We start from the raw sequence: 14,182 nt of genomic DNA on the forward strand, positions 1-14,182 counted from the left end.
TTTCTTATCTCTGTGGCTAGGTATCTTAGATTTGAGTTGTCTTTCCTTCTGATGTCAGTTCTAATTAATCTCTAGGGTGGCCTTTTATATTTCATGGGGTTGCCCAGAGGCTTGTGCAATTGTTGTCTGAGTCCAACCTGAAAGTGCTGGTGCTCTTTGATTTTATTCTCTTAAATTTTTTTTATCAATGTGTTTGTATTAGCCATCACACTCCTGTTTGTTAATTGGATTCAGGCTGAATATGGATTAGCATTATGGTTGGAAGCCTGATTCTTTAAATGGAGACAGAAATGTTGCTCTGAAGTTCATCATTTATTGCTTTTATTTATCAGAGCTCTTAAGTGTGGCCATTTAGACCTCAGCTAGCAATTTTAACTGCGACTGCCTCAGCATATTTCTGCTGGAAGCTGTGCGGCGCAGGTCAAGATACACGGCAGTAAAAAGGATTATATTGTTTTGATCATTCACACTTGCTACAGGAAACACCGTATTCTTTCTATGGAGTCAATATGACTGTAGCACGTGCTGGTTCTGTCTATATAACGAAAACTATATTTTCAATAAAAGTTCATGTATTCCTTTGTTGGAAGGATCTGAGATGGGTGGGAAAGCAAACTGTTTACACACAGCAAATCTGGTGTTTGCCTGGGGTCATCAGGGAGAGAAGATGATTGTACCTTTAATTATACGCTCAGTTAAAAATGAGGAGAAGCTTGGTGATTAAATCTTCATCATGGTGAAAACTCAAGGTCTAAATACTGCATTTCAACCCACAACAAACCCCAAGTCTTTAAAAAATAAATACTTTTTTCTCTGCATCTCTTCTGTAAAAAATTTTTCATCACTGATTTCATTGCATTATCAGGACTAAAATGAGAAACACTGCTTATGAGCAAATATAGCATTTGAATATGGGCCAGGAATTCCTTTTACAGTATAAGCTTTTGTGTGAAATAAAAGCCAAACAGCTGCTCACAACTTAAGTCTGAGTAAGTGATCTAATGCTATTGCTCTGGTCTCAAATTTGAGGCTAAATTGTTTCTTTGCCAAAAACCTTGTGCCAGCCTACCTGGTCCTAATTTGTGAGAACAAAGTACGTTGTTTCTGCTGCTCTGGGAGTGAAATCATTTTATTTGACATTTTTTTCCATTATAATTTCAACCCTGATGTGGGAAGCCTCCACGAGGTTGAGACTTTACTTCTCACCTCCAGTCCTCCAGGATATATCTCAAGTAGGAAAATAACTCCTTGCAAGACTAGCCCAGGATGATGTATGGGTGTATTTTGTTATACCTGAAGACTCTTTTTGGCCATTAGTGTAATTGGCTTTTGATTTATTTTGCTCTTTTTTTTTTTCCTCAAATCTTCTGTTCTCATTCTTTTTCTCCTACTTTTGCTGTGCTCTTCATCAGCTGCTCTCCAGGCTTTCCCTGGGACACCCTCCCACTGTGTGAAACCTCTTCCCAAGGGCTGACTGTGAGACCACTGTGGCCTGAACTGGAGACCCCCCTCTGGAGCTGAGCTGGAGCATTAGCTGTGATTAAGCCTTTTGGCATCAAAGCTTCCCCGCTCTTCAGGAAATAACTTAATTTGGGACAGGCAGATATCTCCAAATTACTTAAGTAAAGATTTCTAAGGACTTGGGATGCTCCTAAAATACAGGAGATAACCAGAAGCTGGATGGTTCCCATCCCTGGAAGTGTTTAAGCCCAGGTTGGATGTGGCTTTGGGCAACGTGGTCTAGTGGAGGGTGTCCCTGCCTGCAGCAGGGGGGTTGGAACTAGATGATCTTTACGGTCCCTTCCAACCCAAACCATCCTATGATTCTATGAAGCTAGTACATGTGGGGCAGTTGATTTTCAGTTGTCTGATTCCTCCTCCATACAACCACACTTCTACATTATTGGGAAGATGGAGACGATGTTTAAAATAACACCACTGGGCCACAATGGTTTTTTAGTTTAAACTTAGACCAATGATTTTCACATTTCACAGGGGGGGAAGGTCGAAGTACCAAGAAGGGGAACTTCCCTAGCTATGGGAAAGGTGGAATACTTCCTGCAACCCTGCTATGCATGGGCTGTATCTCTCAAATACACTGTTGTGCACTGGCACTTTCACAAAAGGTTTTAATTTCCAAAGAATATGACTTGTGCTGTAAGTGCACAGTTAGAGCTGGAGTTCCTGTAAGATTTATTGCAAATGTGTTAGCAGAAGAGAGGAGAAAACTCCATTGGCCAAGAAAAGTTATGTCCTCTCCCGTGATGGTGGTGACCACCTTAGCTGGTGCCCAGAGAAATCTCGGCGTGACCTTAGCCTTATTCATCACAGGGCAAAACCGAGAATTTACATTGTTCTAAAAATTGTTTATTTTCATGGAAACTAAAAATGAGGATGTTTGAAGCATGTGTGTATTGTATTTAGAAGTTTACATTATTTTTGAGCTTTATTCCCTATCTAAAAAACTAACCACAGTTTTTCAGAGTTTAGGTGCATTGATGTGATAAGCACAGTATAAAAATTGGTCTGCAAAGAAAATGGGAAAAATTCCTGAAGTCACCTGGTCCTTCTCTTGAATATGTTACATCACCCACTCAATTCATGTGGTGCTGTTACCTTGTGTTTCTTCCGATTGCTCTTCCACCCCACCAGTGCCCACTTAGAAGACCTTTTCCTGACAGTGAACAGCATAATTTTGCATTTATTGCCACCATCCTGAGACAGATCCTGATCTCTGTAAGGTCACAGTAATGTTAATAATAGCCCTTTCCTGCGTGCTGAGTGGCATTTAACAGCATTGCTCAGAGTACCTCTCCTGGCATTGTTCCACTCACATATTTACTGGGAGAGTGGAGTTCCTGATGGCTGAATCATGGTCTCCTTTAAATTACATCGTCAAAAAGATCATTCATCTTGTGTGCGTTCTGACTGGCACAAACAGTAAATTCAATACCACGCAGTCAGTAATCATCTACCGCGCTACTCTGTGCTGCAGCGTAGTTCATCTTGCAAAATCCTGTCCCGAAACCATCAGCTGTGGTTGCCTGGCTTCAGAGATAACTGCACGTGTTCCTGATTCTAGATCCCACGTGGTGCTGGGCGGTGGGTGAGATGCGGTGTCCTGAAGCCATGTGCCCCATCCCTGCTCAAGGAGCCCCTTAAACGGCTACACCAAGAGAAGGGTCGCTCTGTGTGCAAGAGAGGACATTTTTTCTCTTTTTTTTTTTTTCCCCCCTTGTGTAAGCAATTGGCTGCTTGCAGGTGGTCTACATTCTTAAATAGACTTTTTGTTGGATAATTAGAAGCAGTCTGAATTCACACATTCATTTTGTTTGGAAGAAGGATCACCTGTGACCATCTTCCATCACTTAACTCTGATGAAGGCAGTGTGGTAGTTTCACTGGCTATTTATATTGGGTAAAATTATTTTGAAACAGCCAGCCTTGTTAATACCTGTTGGTTTATAGGTCTTTATTTCTGTGACGCTGCTGTCATTGTGATAAAATGATATGATTATTTTGTTGTTGTTTGTACAGCCTTTTTTACACAGCTTCATCAATGCTAGTTAGTTGCTCGTAGCCTGGTTGGATTACTGGAGACTGTAGGCTTTTTGGAAACTAAACCAACGTAATGCCATTAGGTTTTCAAAATCAGTGGTCATCGTTTGTTTATGCTGAACTTGGCCAGGAGCACGCAAACACCAAATGGCTGCTGTAGTTGGTTCCGAGCAAAACTTAAATTGCTGATGTTGTATTCTCTGATTTCCCTTGATCTGCAGCATCTGCTGGGATGCGCGTGTGCTGTGGTAGCTTGTGGTACCATCGTGTAGAAGACAATATCCCTAGCTGTAGCACTTTCTCTCCGTATACATCCCACATGGAAGAGATTTTGCTGTTTGGGTTTTATTTCACTAAGATGTGCTTTTGCTCTGTCTTTTGAAGCATATGGCATTGTGGAGCCCTGGTCTGGGGCTAACGCAGGTAGTGGAAATGGAAAGGGCTCCAGAAGCTGGCTTCGTATTTGTTTGACAGGCTATTCCTGCTCTTTTCGCTTTATGAAGATGATGTTGCTTGTGGGGGAACATGTGGAAAACAAGGTGGTTTTTAAAGAGGTGAAGGAAATGCCTTCTGCATACAGAAAACCTGGGAGGGAAGAGAAGGTTAAACAGGAGAAAAATGTTTCTTGAAGACCACAGGAGGAAGAATTTAACAGCTTTTTTTTAAAGATGCTGAAATCGTGGCATGTAATAGTGCAGCATTGGGTGAGTTTTGAAACAGGAAAACTTTGATTTTTATGTTAAACTTGTTTTGTAATATGGAAGCGAAATCTGTTGGTGATATTGGTGTGATCGCTGTGGGCTTGCTCTTAGGATGGGCTTGGTCCCGTCCCTCGGATGCTTTATGGTTTGCACATGGCAGCTTGTGCTCTCGGTTTTGGGAAGCTGAGAAGCGAGGGTGGAAAATCCTACCAAAATGGGCATTAACCATAGGCTATGTCTGCAAATGTGTTCATGCAATAATAACATTTAAATACAAAGTATGTGATTGTTTGCTTAAAGTCTCTGATGTATACACTTCTCTATAGTTACTGGGATCTTTTCTGGATATACAAGAAGCTGCATTATTCAGCTGCTCTCAAAGTCTTGACTTACTGATTTGTCTTCTCTTGCGATTTTTGCATATTGAATAATATTGAAAATGACAAAGAATATTTTATTCTTTTTCTTTGCTGTGGGATCCTGGCTCTGGAATGGCTAATTCAGATTGTAGATAATACGCATTAGCTTTGAGTACTTCCGTGCTCCAAAAAATGTAGTTCTTCAAATCCCAAGTACTTTGTGTCAGATCTGAATGCTTCAAGAGAGATTTCGTAATCCAACATGTCAAACTTGTTTAAATGTGAGATTGTAACTGAAAAGCGAAGCAAAAAGTGCTTCATTATCTTGCTTACCTTATAGAAGTGTCTTGCAGTTCTTGGAAAAAAAAAAATTATCTAATTTCTGCAAGAAATACACAACTATCTCATGTTGTAGAGGCACTCCCAACATGCGCGTGTGTTCCTTGCGTTTGTGAACAGGCTGGTGTTTCGTAGGGGCAACTTTTGCTCTGCTTGAGTCACTATGCTCATCTCCTCCTGCTGAAAAACTCCATTCAACTTGGTTGCTGGTGACTTCTTGCGTCTTCCCAGAGGTGGCTTTGTCTTAGCAATAATTTGAGCAGGAAAAAGCCTAATTTACAAATACTTTCTGAGAAAGCAGACCTTGAGGGTATCCGTTTCCTCATCTGTTCCAGGCAGTGGTGCTTTACGTTACCTAGTGCTGAAGATACGATAAGGGTGATGAATTTCAGTCAAATGCTACCAGAGGACCCCAGCTTGAGTTTGCCACCACTTCTGCTCCCCAACTCCATACATGGTTTTCTAGCTTGTGTCCATAGCAGAAAAAAGAATTCGTGTTCATTTTCTCTGCCTGACTTGCCTGACCAGTAAGTCTCTGAAAAGAAGAGACTGTGACTTGATCATGGTGGATTTTTTTAACCTTTCTAGGTGTTTTGAGCATGTGGGAGCAGATGATACAATGCACAGAGATGATCACTGTTCTAAAGAAACACGAAACCGAATATGTGTGCATGTTTGTGCCTATACGCTTACTTTCTGAAAGACTTTCAAAGTTACCATCTCGGTCCAGGACTCGTACTGAAGCAGCTGTCTCGGTGCAGATGTGGGAAACTGAAATCTGCCATGAAAACCTCTCTACCTTGCATATAGCAGCCCCCAGAGCTGCCAAAATATGCATCTTTTTGCTTTAAAAATAGAGGGGGGTGTACTGCATACATCTGCTCCTGCCCTGCGCTGTGCTGCAGCTGTGCCAGCGTATTATCTGGAAATGGCCTGAGTAAGACCAGTCATAACAAGAGGGGAAAAATCCCGTGTTTGATGTAAGTGCAATTGTGGCTTTATTCCAGTCACTTCTTAATTTATATCTCAAATTCAGTTTATCTTCGTGCCCTGGTGACTAAACAAAAGAGCTGTATGCACTTGACTGTTTGAAGAAACTGTCTCTGGGTGTGGGGAAAAAAAAGAAAAAAATTATTTAAGGGGGGGAGCGGGGGGAAATTCAGAGTACTGAGCGAGCGGCACCATCTCAGTTGTTTTAAGTGGAGCATAATCAGTGCTTTGAGTGGTTTCAGTATGCGTGTATATATCATTTCACTCTTTGAATGAGTTTGAGCATCTTTTTTACTTTCATGACAAGCATCCACACAGGGGAAGAGGGGCCTCTGTTGGCTATAATTAAGAAAAACACTTAAACACCCCAAATTTGCCTCTAATCTTGAAGAGTTGTGCTGCCTCAAGCTTATACACCTTATGTGTGGGTTTCGTTAGTGGTGAACATTAGATTTGGGACTTGGATTTTCTATGCCACATCTTGTTGGGATGGTTTGAGACTGTGCACCCCATTCCATCCTTCTCACCAGGAATCCCTCATTTTAGCTCAGCTGTAGGTGAAGGAGAGTTTGGGGCTGTAAACCTTTAGTGCTAGGTGCTTTAGCCAAAACATACGTTAAATGTTTTCCCTTTATAATTCCAATAAGACCAATATTCCAGTTTTTTTCCCCGAGGTTGAGCACAGCTCCCTGACACGTTGAGGAGGATGCTTGTGTGCATCATCGCTCAGAAAGGCTGCATGGAGGTATAAGAAGGAAACCAGTTTGTTGCGTGTTCTGTATCTTGGAAGCAACTGGATCACATGTTGAGCTGCAAGGAGGTTTCCTCAACTACCAACCAGAGGTTGCTTTCTGGGTGGTTTTCTACTAACATAAAACGTAGCCCAGGATTTCAGAGAGCTATGGGGGCGCTTGGGCCAAATTTGAAGTGAATCTAGATATTATTTTTTTGTTTTATTTGGAAAACCTCTGTAGACTGTAGGTGCTGCATGTTTCCAATCTGCATCTGGTATTTGCTTTGAATCTTTGGGTCCGTTGGAATCCAAAGCCAAAAAGGTTCACGCAAAATGTTGTGACCCAAAACTGTTTAATCTTAGATCTGCGATCTCAGAGCCCGCAGCCCGATTTGAATACCTGATGAGTATCAGCTGAGCAAGCATCGCAGAATCTGACTTCTGCCCATGAACCATAAACCTTTTCCCCAGGGAACAAGAAAGTAAATTGCCCTTTGTGCAGGAACGGCCAGCTAGACCGGGGCCGCGGTTTCCTCGTGCTCAATACCAGACCCCGTGATACGCTGCTGCAAAGTTGTCCTTCCTTCTAAGTGAAGCCATATGAGGAAAAAAAAAAAAGATCCCCTTTTCTGAGAGTGGCTGAACCAACCAATTTGTTCAAGCTATTCTTCTGGTTGACTCATTTTTTAACTGAAAAAACACTGATATATTGAAGCAACTTGAAAAATGCTGAAAAGGGAAGAAGGGGAAACAGAATCTAAACCATTTCAAGCTCACCAAAGAAAAAAAAAAGTGCAAGCATGTGAGCAGGTAAACCCTCCAAAATTTAATCCTGTGTTAGAAAATGATGAGTTAGATACGAGTTCATCTAGAAAATAAGGCTCTAAAAGTAAGCTGAATGTATTTATGATTAAGAGGTCACAATATGATCAGCTCACAGTGTCATGCTTGCAAGGGGGGGAAAAAAATCCTCCGATTTCAAAATACCCGTTGAGATAGGTCTTCATTTCACTTGGCCAAGATCTTTAGGAACAACATTCAACTAACTACTTCTTTATATCAACACCCCCCCAAAAAAACTCCTGAGAGCCTCAGCAGCACATCGCTTGAAGAAAGAGATGGGCACAGAATTATGGTTAATATGTCTGAGTATATGTTCTCAGTGGAAAAGGGTGATGTGTAGGAGAAGTGTAAGTGAAAAGATACTGCAAGCCTGGTGCCACAAGTTCTTGGGTAAAAATGTGCTTCACTGGCTAAACATTTAAAAAGCATCAGTTATCTTCAGTGAGGTTTTGCTGGGCTGTGGTATCAGGCTGTCTTTCTTGCTGGCAGCTTAAACTCACCTTATTCTTGATCGACACTGATTTACTTTATTATACCTAGCAGTAGGGCAGGCAGCAGTTTGCCCATCGATCCAAAGGGACAGGAGGCAGCGATAGAGCCTCCTAAGCCTGGGAATGTGGGTCAGATGTGATTTAATTACAAGGGGTAAAAAGATGTAAAGCACACATAAGTGCCATAGACCTGTTTCCTTGGTATTGATGGATTTAGGAGCTCCTTGAGCAGCCCAATTTGGAATTACCCGATTTGCAATGGGGAAATCAGTTCAAACAAGGGTAACTTACTGCACTGTGAACAAGTTACTTGGTTTTGACTCTTAACAACAACATTTTACATGAACTATAAAGTGCTGTTGATTTTTTTAATATTTCATTTGCTCGCCTACAGTAGATGACGTAAGTGGCTGCTACCCACCAGAACAGCAAAGTCAATTGAGTCTATTTACTGTGAACTTTTTACCTTGTTTCTGAGTAGCTATTCTTTAGATGCACCCATCAGCTCTTCCTCATAATGCTTCCAAATAACAATATATTTCATTCTCTTTCTTTGTCTTTGTGTTACTAAATCTGTCATCTCACTGGAAAGGTTACGGTGTTGTCAGAAATTGCATATTATGCCCTGGATTAAGGCTGTTTATCTTGAACATGACAAGTTGTTTAAAAATAGACTGTTTTATGCTTTGTATTCATTTTCCTCTCCTAAACTGCCTTTCATAACAATGTAAATAAAGAACTCCCAGAACTGATACAGTGGAGCTGGCACAGTTAGAAGAAAAGGCTTAGCTATTGCCCAATTGACGCTAATGCAACATAAATCTTAATTATATTGAACAAGCACCAAACTGTAAGGTCTTAGGAGATGGAGTCATTAGGTAACAGTTTCAAGTGAACATTTATCTTCAAACAAATTCCCAGGTCTCCTTAATTTCCTTTGTAGTCTCTTAAAGGGGCTGGAAACGAGAGATGTAATATGGATTCACTTTATGCCCAGCTCTTTTAGCAGTATCCAAAGCTGACCCCCCAGAATATGTTAGAAAATGCTAAAATAATAATTTCCAATCGTGCAGACCATGGGCTTAATCATATCTGCACAGGATGAGGTTGTAGATGGCATTAACGACTCTTGGGTTATTCCTGCGCCTGTCCTCTCGCTGCAGGGAGCCGGGAGGTCTCTGTCCCCCTGCTCACCCACATCCGCATCACAGAATTGCGGCTCACTCACAAGTCTTGCCCAAACTGGATACTGGGTGCAATCTTCTTCCTTTTAATCCCCATTAAAATTTTTTCTCTTTTTCCATATTTAGCTATTGAATGGCAGGAGGATTCCAGATGTTGTTTCCAAAATACTACATTTTTTTCTGACCAAATTGCTTCCGATTAAAAACACCGGGATGAGAATGGATTTTTCCTCTTTCTTCTCTCAACTTTGGTTTATCTCATAGTTGCCACAAGCGCACTGTACTTGTAATTCCACGTGCTGCGCCCATCTTACAGATTTCCTTGAAGACTGTAGGGAAAGAATTAGAAGATCATAGAACAGTTTGGGTTAGAAGGCATCCTTAAAGACCATCCAGTCCAACCCCCTTGCAATGAGCAGGGACATCTTCCACTAGATCGGGTTGCTCAAAACCCCATCCAACCTGACCTTGAATGTTTCCAGGGATGAGGTATCTACAACCTCTCTGGGCAACCTTTTCTAGTGTAGGCAATGGTCAATTTTTCCCTTTTGGCGTGAAGTATTAAGAAATCCCTTAAATTTTAAAAAATACATAATTAATTATTAAATTTCTTTTTAAATAGAATCTTTGGTTTCTCGTGTTCTCAGTTGCAAGGCTCCAACCTGAGCTTTATGTGGGAGCTTCGTGCATTCGCCCTTCAATATCAGCCCTCCTCTAAATTGCCTCAAAGCATCACTACCAACTCATTAGTCACTTGTTGAAAAACTTTGCCTCCCTCTCCTACACCTTCATTAGGACACTTCCTACTCCAAGAAACCCTGTGCCTTCTCACCACTGCTAGCAGAAGAGGTAAAGTAAAATCATTACTGAGCGAGTTGCTCTAGATTAAATGCATCCAGGAGGATGTCAAAAGACATGGAAGGATTAAGCAAGGTTGGTGTTAAAAGCAGCCCCCCCACCCCGGGGAGCGGTGGGTTCACGGGGAGGCTGCAGCCTGCTGAGGCTCAGGCTCTGCCCAGGGTCACACTACCACAATTAGCCAAGAGAATGATACGGGTAGATTAGCTTTAATCACTCGGTTGCGTCTGGTCTCTGAGGTTGGAAAAGTGCTTCATCAGAGTCGTGGTTCTCTTCCAGAGCGGCTTGGCTTCAGGCTGGAGGGAGTAAATGTTCGTCTTGGGCGTAATGTGGTATAATCATCTACCTGATTTCAAGAATTAAAGATGCTGAAAATATGCTACTGCTTTTACTTTTTTCTTTTTCCCCACCTTCCCTCATAGAAAATTGTGAGCAAATTGCTTAGGGAGCTCCGATAGACATTTTCTGCCAACCCCTCGTGAGGGCATCCTGGGCTTCTGGCTGCAAGTCTCCATCCCCAGAGCGAGGGGAGCACGTGGGGCTGGAGCTCCTGCTGCGGCACGGGGTGTCTGCTGGAAACGTGCAGATGGGCTGCGGAGAGGGATTGCTGAACGGTTTGTCCTGACTTTAAAGAGGAAAAACTCCAGGCCATGGCTGGAGATGCAGTTACACATTTGGGCAGAGATGTTTATGCAGAAGGAAATCTTGATAGGAGGGCAGAAATATTTAATGAACTTTGTTTATCATCCTTTTCCCTTAAAGCTAAAAAAAAAAAAAATAGCAGAAAGGAGAGGGAGCAGCGTAGTTTCACGGATAAAAACTGAGATCTGGCTTCAGTTAACATTGCTGTCACCCAGCAAATGCTCCCACAGAGCCGGCTGACCTGCTGCAGAAGGCTACAAAAAGTGGCTTTTTGTCCCCATCTGGCAACGCGCGTGTTGCAGGAGCACGGATGCTGCCAGCGCTCGGGCAGGGAAGCCTTGCTCCAGCCGAGAGGCTGCAATACGTCAGCTAACAGCGTGAAGGACACGATGGTACGGCTTCGTTGGGGACCTGGGTGCTCAGTGTGTGCTGGAGCAATGCTCTATATCTGTCTTTGTTGTTTAAGTGCCTTTTTTCTCTTGATTAAGAGTATTCTATAATTTATGTTATTTTATCCATCACTTAACCATTGCTATCCAGATGGGTAAGAGTACAAACAAGTGTTTTATAGCTGAAACCTGGGCCTGAAACTGTAGCTATGTCACCGGATCTAGACTGTTTTAGCAGTCCGTGCGGGAACTTCTTCTGACTCAGATAATGATTAGTAGCAAAAGGTTTCTGTTCCTTGTTTTAATACTTTAAATATTGTGATTTGCAAGACTGCAACAGCCCTGTGCAGTGTGGATAAGCTGCACAGAACTGCCAGTTACTCTGCAAAGTCTTTCCCAGAATTTTGGAGCATTTAAGACCTGGTTTCCTCTACTACATGGGCAACTCCAATAACTTCAAAACCCGCTTCCCAGCTTGCCTTGGAGCCTGGCCTTGACTTTTTCACCAAAACAATATATTTTGTGAAAAAAGTAGTATTTGATATGTGTAGCATTTGTATTTTATTGGTAGTTGAGAAAAGGAGAAGGCACAAGGTGGTCTGGCTCCGAAGGGAAGGATGTGTTGGTGGGTCCTCTCCTGGACTCGCTGCCCATGGGGCATTGCTAACCCTCTGCTCTCTGCTTTCCGTAGGCCCTCCGGGGAGGCGGGGGAAGCCCGGCCGGCGAGGAGAACCCGGTAAGCATCGCCTTTCGCCAGTGATGTCTCTGGGCGTCCCTGGGTATCACTGGGCTGGGTGGGAACCTTTTGATAACGATGCTGGTCATCTTCATCTAATGGGTTGTGGGATGGGGGCTTCCTGCATCCCCGTGTGCTGGGTATGAAGGTTTTATAAAACCAAAATAATAAACCAAAACCCTAAAAAAAAAAAAAAAAAAAAAAAAAAAGTACCAAACAAAAAAACAAACCTAAATCTCAAAACTCCCACTGATGTTGCATATTCTATCAGTCCTTCAATCTCTCCCTTGCAGGATTCAGACCCATTATTATTCCATCCAACAGCAAAGTGGGACTGTGAATTAGCACAAAAACATGGCAACGCTGCAGCCGTGCTAGATGGGAAGTGTGCACTGGCTTGTTCCAGACGTGCAGATACATCCACATGATTGCCTGCGGGTCCCATGTGTGTGATGGATGGTGTCTGCGTTTCGGGGATAACCAAACCTCAGCCACCAGCCTTGGGCACATTCCCTGAGCATTCAGTGTGCCTTTAGACCGGGTGAAACCGCAACTGCCCTCACTGGGAATTTTTGAGCTGTTTGCTTTAACTATATGCCTCTGTCATTTTGGTATCTGGTGGAGGGTTTTTTTCCCCCTGCCTTGTGAAATGGAAAAGCACCGATCCCGGTTCAGCTGGGGAGAAATGCTGTTCACATTCTGCTGTTAGGGCTGAAGTGCTGTTGGAGAGGGCAGAGAGATGGTTGGCATTGCTCTTTCTAAGGATAAACGGTCAGACAGGGATGTACCTAGAAAGCCACACAGTTTGCAACTGCCTCTGAATGTCACAAAGCAGCATATGAAATTTTACACACCTTGGCTCTTAGGTTCTTGAATGCTGAGTGAATTAACGGGGGACCAGATAGATGATTTTTTTTCTTATTGAGGTAGCGAGAAAACTTTTCTGTGCTGCTGTTGCTATAGCAAATGCACAACTGGGTTTTCAAAAAGGGCAATGTAACTTTCTCATCATCAATATTTAAAACTTTGGGGAAAGGAATTCAGGGGGGTTTGTGCTGTGGGCTGTGGACCAATCTCTGGAAGGCAGGCAGGCATTTCCCTTCTCTCTTCTATCCATGGTATTTCATGGTGCATCATGTATTTTCTGAGTTATTTTTGCTCCTGAAGCATCAGGTGTTACTCGTGGCCATAGGATGGGTACTGCATTCAGGGGGGTGGTGATGGATCCCAGCCTGCTTCATTGAACCCCATTTTTCTAGCAGTTGGGCTGTAGGAATAGCCATCAGGTAGCTTTGATTCTGTTTGCTATTTTTTAAATATCACCGTGCTCCTTAATGTCCTTAGCGTGGAGTATAGCATTCAACCAAGGGCAGCTGGTGAGTTTAGCCAACGAATTTGGGTTTTATATGCAGGCGTTTATGTAAATGTTGTCCAAGGTGTCTCTCCAGCCCACACAAAAATTTGGGAGGTAGTGCTGAGCTTGAGCGTGCCCTTGCCTTTCACTCCTCTTCTCCCTGTTTCACACAAGAGCTTCTGAAAAGTGACATTTGCCCTCGTGCTGCGGCATGTCTGCAAGTGCCGCTTGAGCATCCCTCTGACAAAGCAGAAAGCTGCCAGGGAATCGGTGCAGGACCAGCAGGAAAACAAGCATTATAAAATAAAAAAAGAAAAAAATCAATCATTAATAACAACTTATGATCTTCTCTGAACTTTTCTGCCACTGTGGAGGAAAATCGAGGAGAGTGAGATGCCGTTGGGGGAGGGAGATCCACAGTGCCTGTGATGGCAGTGGATACTTGAATAGATTTCTTCCTCTGAAGCGGAAGGATGGCAGCAGCAGGCGCCCACGTGCACACAAATGCACACCCTCGATGGGGCACGCCAGTTAAATCTTCTAACGCAGCGCAGCCCCCCGGATTGCTCTGCTGTACTGCAGACAGAAACACGGAGAGCAGACGTCCCTCTGTATATTGGTTTTGGCCGAGCTGCCAGATGTTTGTTTTCGTAGATAGCTTGAATATGTATTTCTATATTTGTTTGAGAACCTGAGCACACATAAACCAGGTCCTTGTTCCTTCGCTACAGCCGATAAATGTGAATAAAACTTTGTTGGCGTAGCATGATAGTGTCCATCCCCAGGGACCCTGTGTGGTTATAGCTTACAGCCTCCAGACAAATGCTGTTGTAGAGCCAGAAGGCTCAGCACTGGTCTCAGCGCTGCCAAGGGGAACGTTTTTTCTGGCAGTTGTTGAAGTGGTTATGTTGAGAAACTTTCAATATATCTCTTAATTTCTAAGAAATCATTCTGTCCCTTTTTAATTGCACTCTCTTGTTGATTTGACTGAATTTTGCTTTTTTTT

The 14,182-nt window shown here is 42.9% G+C and overlaps 1 protein-coding gene across 1 annotated transcript in view; it reads left to right on the forward strand.

Moving 5' to 3' along the window:
• Positions 1-14,182, forward strand: part of COL23A1 (collagen type XXIII alpha 1 chain) — a 194,590-nt gene that overhangs the window by 121,035 nt on the left and 59,373 nt on the right. Inside the window, exon 3 of the mRNA XM_075766536.1 lies at positions 11,778-11,822. Coding sequence (XP_075622651.1) covers positions 11,778-11,822 — 45 coding nt within the window. The remainder of the gene's footprint in view (positions 1-11,777; positions 11,823-14,182) is intronic.

This window comes from Balearica regulorum, chromosome 14 (assembly GCF_011004875.1).
Source record: "Balearica regulorum gibbericeps isolate bBalReg1 chromosome 14, bBalReg1.pri, whole genome shotgun sequence".
In the NCBI taxonomy this organism is placed as follows: Eukaryota; Metazoa; Chordata; class Aves; order Gruiformes; family Gruidae; genus Balearica; species Balearica regulorum.